The sequence below is a fragment of the Vulpes lagopus genome, chromosome 7 (genome assembly GCF_018345385.1).
Source record: "Vulpes lagopus strain Blue_001 chromosome 7, ASM1834538v1, whole genome shotgun sequence".
Lineage (NCBI taxonomy): Eukaryota > Metazoa > Chordata > Mammalia > Carnivora > Canidae > Vulpes > Vulpes lagopus.
The window spans coordinates 38,954,783-38,969,417 of record NC_054830.1 but is presented as its reverse complement, the minus strand read 5'-3'; the positions used below and the strand labels follow the sequence as shown (position 1 = coordinate 38,969,417).

At 44.0% G+C, this 14,635-nt stretch overlaps 1 protein-coding gene across 1 annotated transcript in view; it reads right to left on the bottom strand.

Moving 5' to 3' along the window:
* The window catches only part of GXYLT2 (glucoside xylosyltransferase 2), a 90,565-nt gene extending 78,184 nt beyond the window's left edge, over nucleotides 1-12,381 (bottom strand). The window contains exon 1 of the mRNA XM_041763158.1: nucleotides 11,971-12,381. Within this exon, the coding sequence (XP_041619092.1) occupies nucleotides 11,971-12,254 (284 nt within the window). The 5' untranslated portion in view covers nucleotides 12,255-12,381. The remainder of the gene's footprint in view (nucleotides 1-11,970) is intronic.
* Nucleotides 12,382-14,635: the final 2,254 nt, after the last annotated feature.

Genomic DNA, 14,635 nt, shown 5'->3' with positions numbered 1-14,635 from the left:
AGAGCCCATGTTTTTAATCATTATGCTCTATTTGGGGCCACATACAAGTGATGCAGAAAAGGAGCCTGCTCTGGGCAGATAAACCGTTTATCTGTACTGAGGGCTCACAGCTCAGTGAACTGAGCCTGGACTGGATTTTAGCCTCCCTGGCCCACCCTTCCTGGGAAGGACTCTCAGTGCACACTTTTACCAACTCCACCTACATAATCCATGCATTCACCATTAGCTGACACCGTGAACAAGTGTATTTATATATATTCCTCTCCCTCTAACTCTGTGATGCTGCCTGGACTAATTCTCATTTCATTTGTTCCCCTCATGATTGTTCCTGACACACAGGAGATTCTATTTCTCCATCTCCCTCTTCTTTTCAAATTAAGATGTTATTGAGATTGTAAAATATGAAAAAGCAATGCTAGTTTGAAATAAATGGCTGGTGACATACAAGGGAAAAGAATGAGGATTTCATATTCTGCAAATGGACACTTCTAGCTCATTTACCAAAAAAGAGCATGAAAGACCAACTTCACAGGAGGAAAAATGGCCTCTCGAACTAATTTCCATCCTCTAAGGCCTCAGGCAATAAGAGACTTTTAATTCTTATAATTTATATACTTTAACTTATTTTATAAATTATACAAAATACACGTTCATCATAGAAAATATTTAAAATACAGACAAGCTAAAGGCGGACACCATAATTCCAATTCCATAACCACTGTTAACATTTTGGTATAAGGTATAATCTTCCAGAGTTATACCCAATATATGTGATATATCTCCATATATATAAAAATATAAATATATAAAAATATATAAAAACTTTCTTAGAAGGGACTTTTTATAACATATTTTTCTCTTACAAAGAGAAATCTTTGAAGATAAAAAAGAGATTTTATCAAAGGATCTTCAGAGGGATTCTAGAGAGCAATCAAATAGTTCAAATTTCAATATTTGTTTCCAAGTACAGCATGATGGTAAGCAATTTGATTCTTGAAGCACATAGAGCACACTGCCCCACCTTGGGTAAATACTTTAACCACTTCTAATCCTCAGTTTCCCCATCTGTAAAATGGGTATACTGATTACAGTGTACATCTGCTTTTGGTTTTGGTGTTTCTTACCAGCATCCATTTCTAAGAATTTTTGGTAAGAGCACCTCAATTTCCCTTTGGGGAAACCATTCCTCTTCTGTTCTCAGACCATGAGGTTTGGAAGGGCTGAATCATCCTCTCTCCAAGCACAGACATCAGCAATCGGATATGTACGTGATCTACGTCAGGTCAACAGAGGCAGCCCTGGGACTCTTGCTGGATGAAGTTTCTGCCTTAACAGTGACTGAAGGAGGAGAAGACAAGCTCAGATCTGTTGGAACTCTCACGTGGAGAACACCCACACGAGGGTGTGGCCCACACAGAAGACAGCAGAGTTGTAAGGTGGAGGCAAGATACCTAGAAATCCAGGATACACCTGTGATGGAATCCTTATCTCCTTTGCACTTTACAGCTTTATGAGCCACCAAATCTGCTTTTATGACTAAGTGGTATAAGCTTATCTCTTGCAACTGAAAGAGTTCTCAACTATCCAATGATAGTACCTACCTCTTAGGTTGTTAGGGAAATGAAATGAAATGAAATAATATAGGGAAGTGCTTCATATAGTATCATGACATATATTTTTTTAAAGATTTTATTTATTTATTTGAGAGAAAGAGTACAAGTGGAGGGGGGCAGAGGGAGAGGGAAAAGCAGATTCCCCATGGAGCAGCGAATGCCGGCTGGATCCCTGGACCCCAGGATCGCGACCTGAGCCAAAGGCAGACACTTAACCAACTGAGCCACACAGGTGCCTCATTTCATGGCATATTTTAAGTCATCATTAAATATTAGTCGTTACCATCATCATTATTATTAAATACTAACTTGAAATGCATCAGAAACCTTCATTTTTCTCTAAATATTTTAATTCCATGACAAAAACAGGCAGGTAGAGCAGCAAAAAGCATACTTTAGGTATCAGTATTCTATCTTATTGCAAACCAGATTTGAAGTTTTGTACATCTTTTAAACTAAATGTTTCTTCTAAAATGCCAATTTCCAACGTGTTTCTGACTTCTCTCGTGTTTCTTCTAAAATGAAATTTCTAACAATGCATTCTCCCCATGGGGTAAAATCTGATACCCAAACACAACAGCTTTTTACTTTAAGACTGGCGGCCAGACAACTGAGGTCCTTGTAATTCTCCCAAAATTTGGAGGAGGCAAATCCAGAGCATCTTCAAGCTCAACTAGAGAGGCAGACCCCGAAATGGCAGTGTCTGTGGACAAAATTCTGCATTTGGGTTCCTGAGAACACTTCCTAATTCCTGTGAACTCTTTGCCCACCCTCTACTTTTCTGAGCTGGGAAACAATAGCTCTCTACCCTTTAAAAGACATCAGAGCTACAGAGAGCCACAATTCCAGGTTTGATACTCTCCAGAACAATAGTCCAACTCCCCAAGAGGCAGTCATAATGGTTCTCCCTCATCTACTCCTTCAGCTTTTACTAAGGATCAGAAAACTGGGGTTGGTGTATTATTTATCATATATGGAAGCTGAGTTTTGGTTTCCTCACGCCATAATCCAAGAAAAGTCTGCCCTAATCTACATCCGAGTCCCAGGTCACATTGCCGAGTTTCTCAAATGCTACATACTGTGCCAGCATTTTACATTTTACCTGTTATTTCATTTTATCGCTGAGCTTATGAGAAAGCCGTGATTTGCTGAGGAGGACTAATTCAAAACCACACAGCTAGTTAGCTAGGTCTAGTTATGACTCAGTTCCTAACTAATAAACAACAGTGGACAATAACAGTACTCAGAACGGTGAGCCATTTGTTGAGTAACCACCGTGAGCTAGTCCTATGCTAAGTGCTTTATAAGCAGCACTATCATTTTATCTCTTTGTTTTTTTTTAAATTTTTTTTTAAAATTTATGATAGTCACAGAGAGAGAGAGGCAGAGACACAGGCAGAGGGAGAAGCAGGCTCCATGCACCGGGAGCCCGATGTGGGATTCGATCCCCGGTCTCCAGGATCGCGCCCTGGGCCAAAGGCAGGCGCCAAACCGCTGCGCCACCCAGGGACCCCCATTTTATCTCTTTGAACCTCAGTTTCCTCCCCCATGAAAAGGGGTCACATTTTGGATTATGTGTTCATGTCTCTTACATAAAAGCTCGGATTCTAAATTGTACCATAATGAATTTCTGCCAGACTATTTCAGTCTGTTTTGTTGCTAAAAGAGGTCAAGGGGAGGGGACATGTGCAAATATCAAAATATCACCTTCAAATATATCAAAGTCACTCCCTGCTGACACAAGATCACGGAGTCCCACTAAAGGCATCAAGTTAAGAAATTCCTCTTTCTAGGGGCAACTTTCAGAATCTGAAATAAATCAAATACTGAGGAAGATTTGGAAAAGAACACAAAATGAATTCCACCTTCCCAAAAGTCTCTTATTTTCCTTTTTTAAAAAATATTTTAAACGGTGGTAAAATATATATAACATACAATGTTGTCTTTTATTTTCTCACAGTGAGATAACACGAAGAGAAGTATTTCCAAGGAAAACAGATTTGTTTTCAAATTTTTTTCCAAAGAACCTCCTTGTTAGTATGGGGATTAGTGTCAGCATGGCTACTATTTACCGCACTTAGTGAAGGTGTTAAAACCAGGGGCCATATACCCAATTTAGTCAGAAATCCTTGGTGATGACAGAAACTCATGGATTTTAGGATAGGGATGAAACAGCACAGTCAGCAAAAGGCAGAAGCTGGCCTTGGGAACAATGTTAGGACCTGCCTTCCCCACCCCCACTCCCATCCCCGCCCCACCGCCCCTCACCACCTAGCTGCTTTGTGTTGCTTTTCACATTGGGTTCATGTACTCTCATTTCAAACCAGCTTCCTCCACGGGGCAGAAACATGGCAGTCAATCCTGAATTTCATACCTTAATTTTAGCCACTAGAAACAGCTTCCCCTTAAACTGTCTCTGATCCAATTTTTACATCCCTAAGAAAGGGTCTAATTTGGCCCAAGAACATATCCCTGAACCACCCGCCACCTGGGACAAGGTTAAGGGCACAAGATGAGTGCTCCAGGGTGTGGAATGTGCATTTCCTATGTGCCCCTGTAATCATGCCCCTTTCTCTTCAACGACAGCAGTGATATTTTATTTTTTTTCTGGTAAAGATTTTATTTATTTATTCATGAGAAACCTAGGGAGAGGCAGACACAGAGGCAGAGGGAGAAGGAGGCTCCCTGCAGGAAGCCTGATGTGGGACTTGATCCCAGAACCCTGGGATCATGACCTGAGCCAAAAGGCAGACACTCAACCACTGAGCCACCCAGGCACCCCAGTGATATTCTGACTTAAAGAACCATCTAGTTTGGGTAAGACGATTTTGGAGAAAAATACCAGAAACCTCAACTCCAATGCATGTAACTAGAGGGCCCAATATAGGACAGGTGTCAGGATTTGTTGATTCGTGGGCTCAGGAATGTCCTCAAGGATCCATATTCTCCTTTTTCTCTGTTCTACTGCTCACAGGGATGGCTTCATCCTAAAACCGGTCCTCTAAGAATCATGGTAGTAACTGGGACTATTTATTTCCTTGTCCATATATAGCATAGGGAGTCTTTTGCTCCAAACATAAAATATGCCTCCCTTTCTGGCTGATTCAGTAAGTTGGGTCAGGTAACACCTGTAGACCAATAAATGTTGCCAGAGAAATGAATGTATTGAATGTTTTAGTACTGTATGCAAACAGCTCACCCCGTGGAGGGGTGGGATTACCATGCCTGGCTGACACCACCTCCTGGAGGTGTGGTCCACCCACAAACGGCAGGGGCGTGGGAGGAACAAAGCTGAGGAGCCAATCACAACATCTCCCACCCACATCACCTCCCCCACCCCCCTTGGTTTGAGTGATCCAGGCCTCATCTCTAACTAAACCTTGCTTGGTAATACAATTAGTCAATTCTCTCCTACCTCCCCACTCTTTTCCCAGCTCCTCCCCCATACCACAGGCATTTCAACCAATGAAAGCCAATGAAATGGGAGAAAACTGGGGTTTGGGAAAGCAAAAACATTCTCTCTCCCCAATAAGTAAGGGAAGGTAGCTAGAATGGTCGATGTAGTAATATTTAGCTTAACATAGAGACAGTTACATATGGAAATATTTATATGCGTAAATATGCAAGTTAGTACAAATACATACATGTTTTGCTCTGTCAGCTGTGAGGATCTAAGAAAAACGACATCCCTACAAGCATGCCTCGTGCTCAAATCTTGGTTTCTAATACCATTCTCCAGTAAGGGGAATCAGGGCTCCTTGAAGCAGAAAATATACAAGTTGGGCCTGGAGCATCCTGTAGGGCCAGAGGGTAAGGAAGTGCTCAAAAAATGAGAAAACAAAAAATAAAAATGCATTGATTGGAGTATGTCAAAGAAGAATAAAAGCCAACTGTAAGAGCTCCTAATGACCAATAAAGAACCAATTCCAGCAACACAGTAGTCATATTAAATTGTAACTCAAAGTATAAAATAAACATATGCCCATAGGTCCATACTGATATAATGACTAAAGACATTAATAAATGGAGGGGAAGAATCAAATCTCCCATGCAGGGATATTTTCAAATAATTTATATAGATATTCTGCTCACTCCTCAGGTGTGGGCTGTGCAATCAATGACTTCCTTTTAAAGTTTACAGTATGGAGGCATCTGGGTGGCACAGCTGATTAAGCATCTGACCCTTGGTTTCTGCTCAGGTCGTGATCTCAGGGTCATGAGACTGAGCCCTGTAACAGGCTCTGTGCTCAGCGTGGAGTCTGCTTGAGACTCTCTCTTCTTCTCCCTTTGCCCCTCCCTCCCCCCTAAAATAAATAAAAATAAGTCTTTTTTAAAAAAGCATATAACATGGAAAGGAAGGGGAGAGAAAGAGCAAGTTGCCAATAGAAAAATCCAAACACACACTACCTTATCCAGGTGACCAAAGTGGTCATAAATCATGTCAATAGCATATATATTTGATATGATATGATGAAAATGGCACTTTATCTCACCAGCTTTCCTCTCAATAACCCATAACTTAGTACTATCAAGAGTAAAGCATCAAACACATTCCAGTGGTAGGGCATCCTACAACACATCTGACCAGTGCTCTTCAAAACTCTCAAGGTCATCAAAAGCAAGGAAAGTTTGTTTAGAAACTGCCACGACCAAGAGAAGCCTAAGAAGATCTGACATCTAAATGTATGTGCTCACCTGGCCAGGATCCTGGAACAGAAAAGGGACATTCTGTAAAAACTAAGGAAATGGAAATAAACTGTACATTAGTGATTATACTATTAGTTCATTAATTATAACAAATGTATCAAAATAATGTAAGATTTTAATAATGGAGGAAACCGGGTGCAGGGTATAGGGAAACTCTGTACTACTTTCTCAGTTTTTCTAAAAATCCCAAACTATTCTAAAAAGTAACATCTATTAAAAAGAAAAAATATATACCCTCTCTTTTGAGGATGCTAACAATTAAAGATCCTCTCTATTCTTCTCATTGTTCTTCACTATGAGATTATTTGGAACATTATTAAATAATATGTAATTTAATCATGTAAGTAAAATCTTAGCATAGTGCTGGTACAACGTGGGTGCTGTGTTCATTCATTAGGTGATTTGACAAATGTGTATTGAGAACCTACTATGAGATCATCTCTGTTCTAGGTGCCAGTTGTACAGTGATGAATAAGACATGAAGTATACATTGGAGGAGAGGAGCAAACAAAATACAATGTTCATATATAATACTGGGTGCTATAAATAAATAAATAAATGAGTGAATGAATGGATGAATGAATAGATGAATGAATGAATGAATAAGTAAATAAATCTGAAAGCACAGTCCTGAAAGAAGTAAGGGAACTAGCTATGCAAGGATGTGAGCAAAGAACATACTAGCACAGGGAACAAGTAAAAAGTGCTGAGGTAGGAAGGAGTTCAGCACACTTGAAGGGTAGTGTAGCTGAAGCACAGTAGTAGGAGATGAGGTCAGAGACCTAAACGGGGCTGAGATCAAACAAGGCTTGAAGGCCAGACTAAGAAACTGAATTTTCTTCTCATTGTGGGAAGTCTGTCACTGGAGGCTTTAACCAGCAAAGACCCAATGTGGTCCACACACATATTTCACTTGATTCCAGCAGCTGTATGGGAAATGGACTGTAGAGGGTGCTAGAGTGGAAGCATGCAAACCAGATCTCTTGCTACTGTAGCGGTCCACGGGTACAAGATGGTGTTTAGGAGTCAGTGGTAAGCATGGGAGTAGGGAGATATATTTTTTAAAGATTTATTTATTTATTTGAGAGAGAGAGAAAAAAAAAAAGAGACACAGAGAGAGACAGCATGAGCAGAAGCGGGAGAGGGAGAGAAAACCTCAAGCTGACTCCATTCTGAGCAGAGCCCAACACAGGGCTCTGTATCCCAGGACCCTGAGATCATGACCTGAGCTGAAACCAAGAGTCAGATGCTTATCCACCTGTGCCACCCAGATGCCCTAGGGATATATTTTGCAATAAACAATATGGCTTGCTGATCAATAAAAGATGGAATTACAGACCAACCAAGAAAAATGAATGTGAAGAGAATCAAGACTCCCAGTGCATAACATCACAGATGGCACCTAAGATCTGGTGACCTTTAATATGTCCTGGGCCACTAGCCAATTATAAGATTGCCACAGAGTTGGCATTTTGCTATATAACATTGTGCCCCTTAAGTGAGACCTTTATTCAGACTTGAACCTCTGAGAAGACTTATCTCAGATACCAAAGGGAACTGCAGGAAATGGTGTCTCTTGATGAGCAAGTAAACACGCTTCCTCTCATTGGGACAGCTGGGGAGGCTGCCAAGTGTAACGTGTTTCTCTATTGTCTCCCCGCCCCCACCGCTCCCAAATTCTGGTAGGCCAGCAATTCCTTTCACCACTGTACAATGAGTGCCTGGTCCAGAATATATGTGCAATACACATCTGCTCGATGACTCTGGAATAAAATGGCAGAGGACTTCCACAGAGCTCAGAGGTAACCTAAGTCTCTCTCAGAAACCATATTTTAAGAGAAAACAGAAATATCCAGGCTATTGCAAGAAGAAAAAGAATAAAGTTCAGGGGAGGGTTGAGATTGAGTAATCAGTAAGACTCTAGGCTAGAGCCAATAAATGAGAAACTGATTTTGCAAGAGACAGCACAAAGGCCTAAGCAATACTCATTGTTGGGATTTTACAGCTAAACTGGATGATCTCATCACAGGATCATCAAATGTCAGAGCTGGAAGAGATCTTGGAAAATTTTGGGATTGATTTGCTCAGTTTACAGATGAGGAAATTAAGGTGAAATGGCTTGGGATTAGAACCCCAATTTTTTGGCCTCCAGATGCCAAGTTCTTTTCTATGTCGCACTGATTCGCAGGTATATTCAACAGCCTTTTCCATACATGGGCTCAAAGAGGAGTTTCCAGAAGCAAGCTGGAGAGACAGGCTTCTAGAGTTTATCCTCCAGTAAAATTCTTATTAGAATTCATTTCCATGAAAACTGAATCATCCCTCTTGATCAACTTTTCCTCTTATCATTCAGGGAAAATGAGGCAGCCTATCATGATTCCCTTTTTGACATGGCTTCCAGGAAGCTTAGAGCTAAATTTAATACTTAATCCTTATAACAATAGTGGCTCAGTTTTTGACAAACAGTGCTTATTTCCTACTCCTCTTTATGACTTTTCATTTTTTTATGCCGATTTCAATGGCCTTATTATACACGTTTTTTACTGAGAGTCATCTCAAATTCTCTTTGGAAGTCAGCCAGGTAAAAATCACCAATAAACCAAAATAAAAGGAAGATTTCATTTCTCGTGTGCACTTGGAACTGCTACTTAGATTGTGGTGTCCGTTTTCAGATCCCACCCCTGACCTAAAAGCTCAGACCTTACCTCTGGGCTTTATATTTATAGAGAGGAGAGGCCACCACAGGACAGATTGCATACAAATGACTAGTTATAAAATTGTAGGGTCTGTCTGCTAACTAGGCAAGTCCCTGGAAACTTCTCTGAAATGAAAACAAGATGTGGAAGGAGAGGGCTATGTTTCCTGCGCTGACGTGGCAGGACTTCACTTACAGCAGTACCCTGGGGGAGGCAAGACAGCCTGGGCCACGGATGGTCAGCAGGTGGTGGCCTGGAGCCCATCAACTCCACGCTTGCTGCTGACTACTCCCCAGGCCCGAGAAATGAGATCACGTAACCTTCATCTCTTCTGGATTCTAGCCACGTAACGAGATTAAAGCACCCGATTTCTGAATACACGAGGCTTTCTTTTCCCTCCCTAAAATGAAATTCCTCCCAAACCACAAAAATTTAACCCAAGCAGGATTAGAAGAGCAATAAAGGAGTCCATGCAAAGATCTCTCCTTCCACTCCCTTATTGTCTCAGAATCTTCTGCCTCCATTTCTGTCCAGGTAGTTTAAAAAAAAAAAAAATTATTAAGTCCCAGAAAATGTCAACTTCTCCAGGGGACACTAGACTTTCATCTTTATGCAGCTGAGCTTGAGGACTTCCAGTGGCTTTTTTGTTGTTCGCTCTTCCCCGAGTTTTTAAATTTTGTTCTATATTCCTATGGTGTTGGCCATGACTTCCATGATAATATAAGAGATATGTTCAAAAGAAAAATGGCTTCAGGAGGTACTGTTGCTCATGGAAATAGTCTTTCCCTAAAACGTCCATTTGGATTCCGCTCATGATCTCTTCCTAGTCAGAGCCAATTTGTTCAGATAGAGACAAGAAGATGCCGCCCCATGTTCCCAACACCTTGAAGAATGAGACTGTTGTAAAAATCTATGACGTTTCTTTAGAAAAATCTCCAAAAAACTATGAAATGTAGGCAAGGCTAATTAGTGTAGGACATCAGCATAGCACGTAAGAGTTAACCAGGCCCAGTCCTCCTAAAGCTCACCCACCACAAGCGATCTGTGGACCTTGGACGAATGGCTAAACCGTGAGCATTACTTTGCTTAACTGTAAAATGGGGATAATAGTAATTAGCACTTATTTCATGCAGCAGGCTCTCAAACACTGATGTGTGTTAGAAACAATGGGAGGGCTTGCTAGAACACATGACTGACCTCAGCCCCACAGATTCTGATTTCATGGGGCTGGGGTGAGGCCCGAGAATCTGCATTGCTGACAAGGTCTCAGGTGACACTGTTGCTGCCCGTTCAGGCTACACCTCAGGGACACCTGAGTGGCTCAGCAGTTGAGCCTCTGCCTTTGGCTCAGGGTGTGATCCTGGGGTCCTGGGATCGAGTCCCACGTCAGGCTCCTTGCAGGGAGCCTGCCTCTCTGCGTCTCTCATGAATAAATAAATAAATAAATAAATAAATAAATAAATAAATAAATAAATAAAATCTTAAAAAAATAAAAATAAAAAGACTACACTTTGAAAGCCACTATCATAGGGCTGCGGTGCAGATGACATGGTCAATTCATATCCAGTAAGTGTTAACAATGACTACATTTGTGTACTGCTGTTAGCATGGTGCCTTGCAAAAGGTGAACGATGTTAAATGGTGTCAATTGTCACTGTCTTGCGAGTTGTCCCTTCCACTTGCCAGTCACAGTAAACTCGTAATTGTGCCTCAGTATAACACATTATGAGAAACCCCAGTCCCTAACAGAAACATCCTTAAAGTATGTATACATTCATAAGAGCTTGTAAATGTTTCTAGATACTTAAAAAGTGACTCTATAAATCATTGGGGGGTTTTCCACCCCCCCCTGTAAAACTTGTCAGCACCCATCTGTACATTTATTGTGAGGCAGAAGAGAAACAAAGGCTGCTGACACGGCTACTTCTTGAGGTTTCGTGTCTTTTCTCTTAGTTACAGTAAAAGCGCCAAAACAGACTTAAGTCAGCAGGGCCAAAGAAGAATTCTTCAAGGCGTTTGGGGTAATGAAGGAACCCAGCACACGCAGACGGAGCCACAGCACTTACACTGGTGTGTGTACACCACCAGCCTCCAAAGGGCAGAGGAAACACACTCCTACAGGACAAGGGGATTGTTAAAAAAAAAAAAAAAAAGCTCTCCACAACAAAGGAAATGAACGCAAATCCCTAACCTGGGGGCGGTCCAGCAACCCTAAGGACAAAGATAAAATGCTCCGAGGGGGGAAAAAAAAAAAAAAAAAAAAAGCGGTGGAGGGCGGGCTGAGGTCTGCGCGGAGCAGGAGGGTACCAGACACCACGTCAGAGGTGAAGATGCTTTCCCGGTTAAGACACTTCGGCCGCGCTCGAGCCTGCCACGGGACGGGACCACAGCGGGGCTGTCACTCTTTCCGTGCCACGCATCGCTCCTTCCGGGAAGAAAAACTTTCTTTTTAATGAACCTAGGTCGAGTGCCCCTTCTGTTCTCTGCGGAGCGTTTCAAGAGTCGACGAGGGGAGGGAGGCTAGTCTTTGGTACAAACAGCTAACTTTTCCGACTCAATCGCATCTAAGTTTTTGGTTAAAAAAAAAAAAGAGAGAGAGAGAGAGAGAGAAAGAGAAAATCTGCGAAACATGAGAATCAGATACAGCATTTTTGCATCGTGATGGCTTTGGGAAGATTAAACAAAGGGCGCGTGTTTGCAAGGACGCAAACACGTCTTGCCCTGACTGTTAAAATAATGATAATGATAATAATAATAAAAGTGATCGATGAGCCGCCCTCCCAGGCACTTCTCCTTCGAAAACGTGCGTGCCCCCAGCCCTGCGCTGTCCTGGGTGTCCGGGGGACTCCGCGGGTGGCTCCGACACGGCGGGCGGCCCCCGGCCGGGCAGCCCCGAGCCCCCCTGGACCTGGCGCGGGCGCCCCAGAAGCGGTGGCGGGGCCGCCACGACTCACCTCGCCAACTTCTCCAGGCTCGCGGCGCCCCGGCGGCCGGCTCGGGGGCGGGGGCGCGGGGGCCGGCGCCGCCGAGCGCGCGGGGCGGCCCCGGGGAGGGCGCCCGGGCCGGGGGGGCGCGCGGGGGCCGGCGCGGGGCGGCGCTGCGGGGCGGGCGCGGGGCGCGCGGGGCGCGCGGGCGGCGCGGGGGGCTGGGCGCGGCGGGCGCGCAGGGACAGCAGCGCGAGGAGCAGGGCGCCCAGCGCCAGCAGGAGCAGCGCCGCCGCCTTGCTGCGGAGCTTCATGGTGCGGCGCGGCGGCGGCGGCGGCGGCGGCGGCCCCTCTGCGCATCGCGGCGCGCCGGGCGGCGGGGCGAGCGCAACTGCGCGGGCGGCCGCCTGCTCCGCCCGCCCGCCCGCCGGGGACTGGGGTCCGGGCGGCCAGCGGGCGGGCGACGGTGGAGGAGGAGGCGGAGGGGAGGAGGGAGGAGGGAGGAGGGGAGGAGGGGAGGAGGCGCGAGCGGGGCTCCCGGAGGAGCGGCTCGCGCCTACCGTACTGTGTGGAGTAGCCGCCCTTCCGCCCACCCGCCAGCCGCCCCGAGCCTGGCGCTTAGGCTTCACCGAGTGCAGCCTCAAAACCTCTTGCTCGTCCAGGCGTTCAGCCTTCCGTCCACCTGTTCACCCCTTCACTCCCTCCCATCCCATTCCCCGTTTCCTCGGCTGCTTGTTCATCCGGAGCGCGCCCTCGCTTACCTTCCCGTTCCGTCCACTCTTCATCTCCTTGTGCTATGCACGTCCCCCCTCACTGGTTTGTATCCATCTTTCCACGCACCGGAGCATCCAGCCAGCCAGGCGAGGGCATCTCTGTTGTGTTTTTCCAGGGCCGGGCCTGGGCACTTGGTGGATTATCTGTTAGACAGAATCACTCCAGATCCATGTCGCCTAAAGAAGTTATAGAATGAATTTCACAGTCTGGGCTTAAAATCTGACTTTGTCAGATCCTGACACAGTGATCCTGAGCACGTTGCACAATTTGAGCCTGAGTGTCCTTTTGTGCAAAATGGGAATGGTGATACTGCTCTCCACAGAGAGAGCTCCAAGGCTCTCCTTGCCTTGGGTTCGTAGCTCCTTCTGTCTCTCAGTACTACCACACCGGGTAACAACTACCCGGTACTGAATGCTCATTACCTGTCAGGTACTTTGCAAAATTCTCTGTACACCTTATCTCATTTAATCCTTACAGGGATCCAAAAAAAGAAAAAAAATCCTTACAGGGATCCTAAGACGTGTGTATTATCTACATTTTCATCCTCTTAATTGTGAGATACAACACACATAAAGAAATGCATCCCCAAAATAAAGTATGACTCTATAATTTATTGAAAAGCAAAGTTGTATATATATATATAATGAGGTGAAAATAGAACATTGCCAGCACCCAGAAGCCCTCTGTGTGCCCCTCCTTCAGTGCCACCCACTCCTTACCTTCTAGAAGTCACCACCATTCTGAGATTTTATATATAGATATATATGTATATAATAAGGACCTCTACTTTTAAAAAAAAATAGTTTTAATGTGTAAGCATGTGTCGCTAAACAGTATAGTCTGGTGTTTTGTGGGCATTAAATTTAAAAATGCATTCAAAGAAACTAGCGTGGTGCCTGGCTCACAATAGGTGTCCAAATAAAAGCTGTGTGGTAATCAGTACAATAAAATGTAGCTTATCACAAATACATAAACACAATTTTTTTTCTTTCTAATGTAGATTTGAGCTAGAGTAACAACTTTATGGCCCAGTGTAGGAATAGAGTCCGCTGGGACCCTAACAGCTATAATCACCAGATCAAGGTTCTGAATTTTCAAACTATTCTTTCAGGGCATCTCTAGTCACAAATCTAAAGCATTGGGACACATGCAGTTTTTATTCACTAGGAACTGACAGCCAGCGTTCTATCAACTCTTTTTTCAGCATGGCCACAGCACACACAAGACCAGTTATAACGTCTCAGAGTTTCTACCAGATTCCATGTTGACTTATAAATCATCTAAAATTCAATTATTATAAGAAATCATTCTCATATTAACATTATATTTTGATTATTTGGGAACCCATTGTATTTAAAATTCTAGGAATGAGAATGTTTAATAACCTGGAAACCCTTGCCAAGCAGGCACCATGGAAATGGCAGGGTGCAAGGTCAAAGCGTGGGCTGAGATGTTGCAGTGGAGTGAGCACAAATAGTCCATTGGTTCTCAAGGAGGATAAGGTGCCATCCCAGTAGGAGGCATCTGGAATTGTGAGAAGGATGTTTTGGATAGTCACGATTACCAGCAGATTCTATAGATATACACTGACCCTCTTAGAATGCTCAGGACATTCTAGCAGGACAAGAATAGTCCTGGGCCGAGTGCCAACAGAGGGGTCCTGTTGAGAAACACTGAGCTAAGGCTTGGTGCTTAGGCCTTTCAGGTTTAGAAATGGCCACCATCATGTTCCTCTGTGGCCCCGTGAAACAGAAATCCCAAACTCTGTCTTGCTGCCTCTCCTCTTCCTCAAGGAAGACAGTGCAACAAGGGTAAGATAAGACAATGTCACACTGATTTAGTGCCTGGGATTTTAGCCTCAAACACCCAAATGGAACTTGGGACAGTTAGGCTTGAAAAGAGAGGACTGCATTTTCTTAAA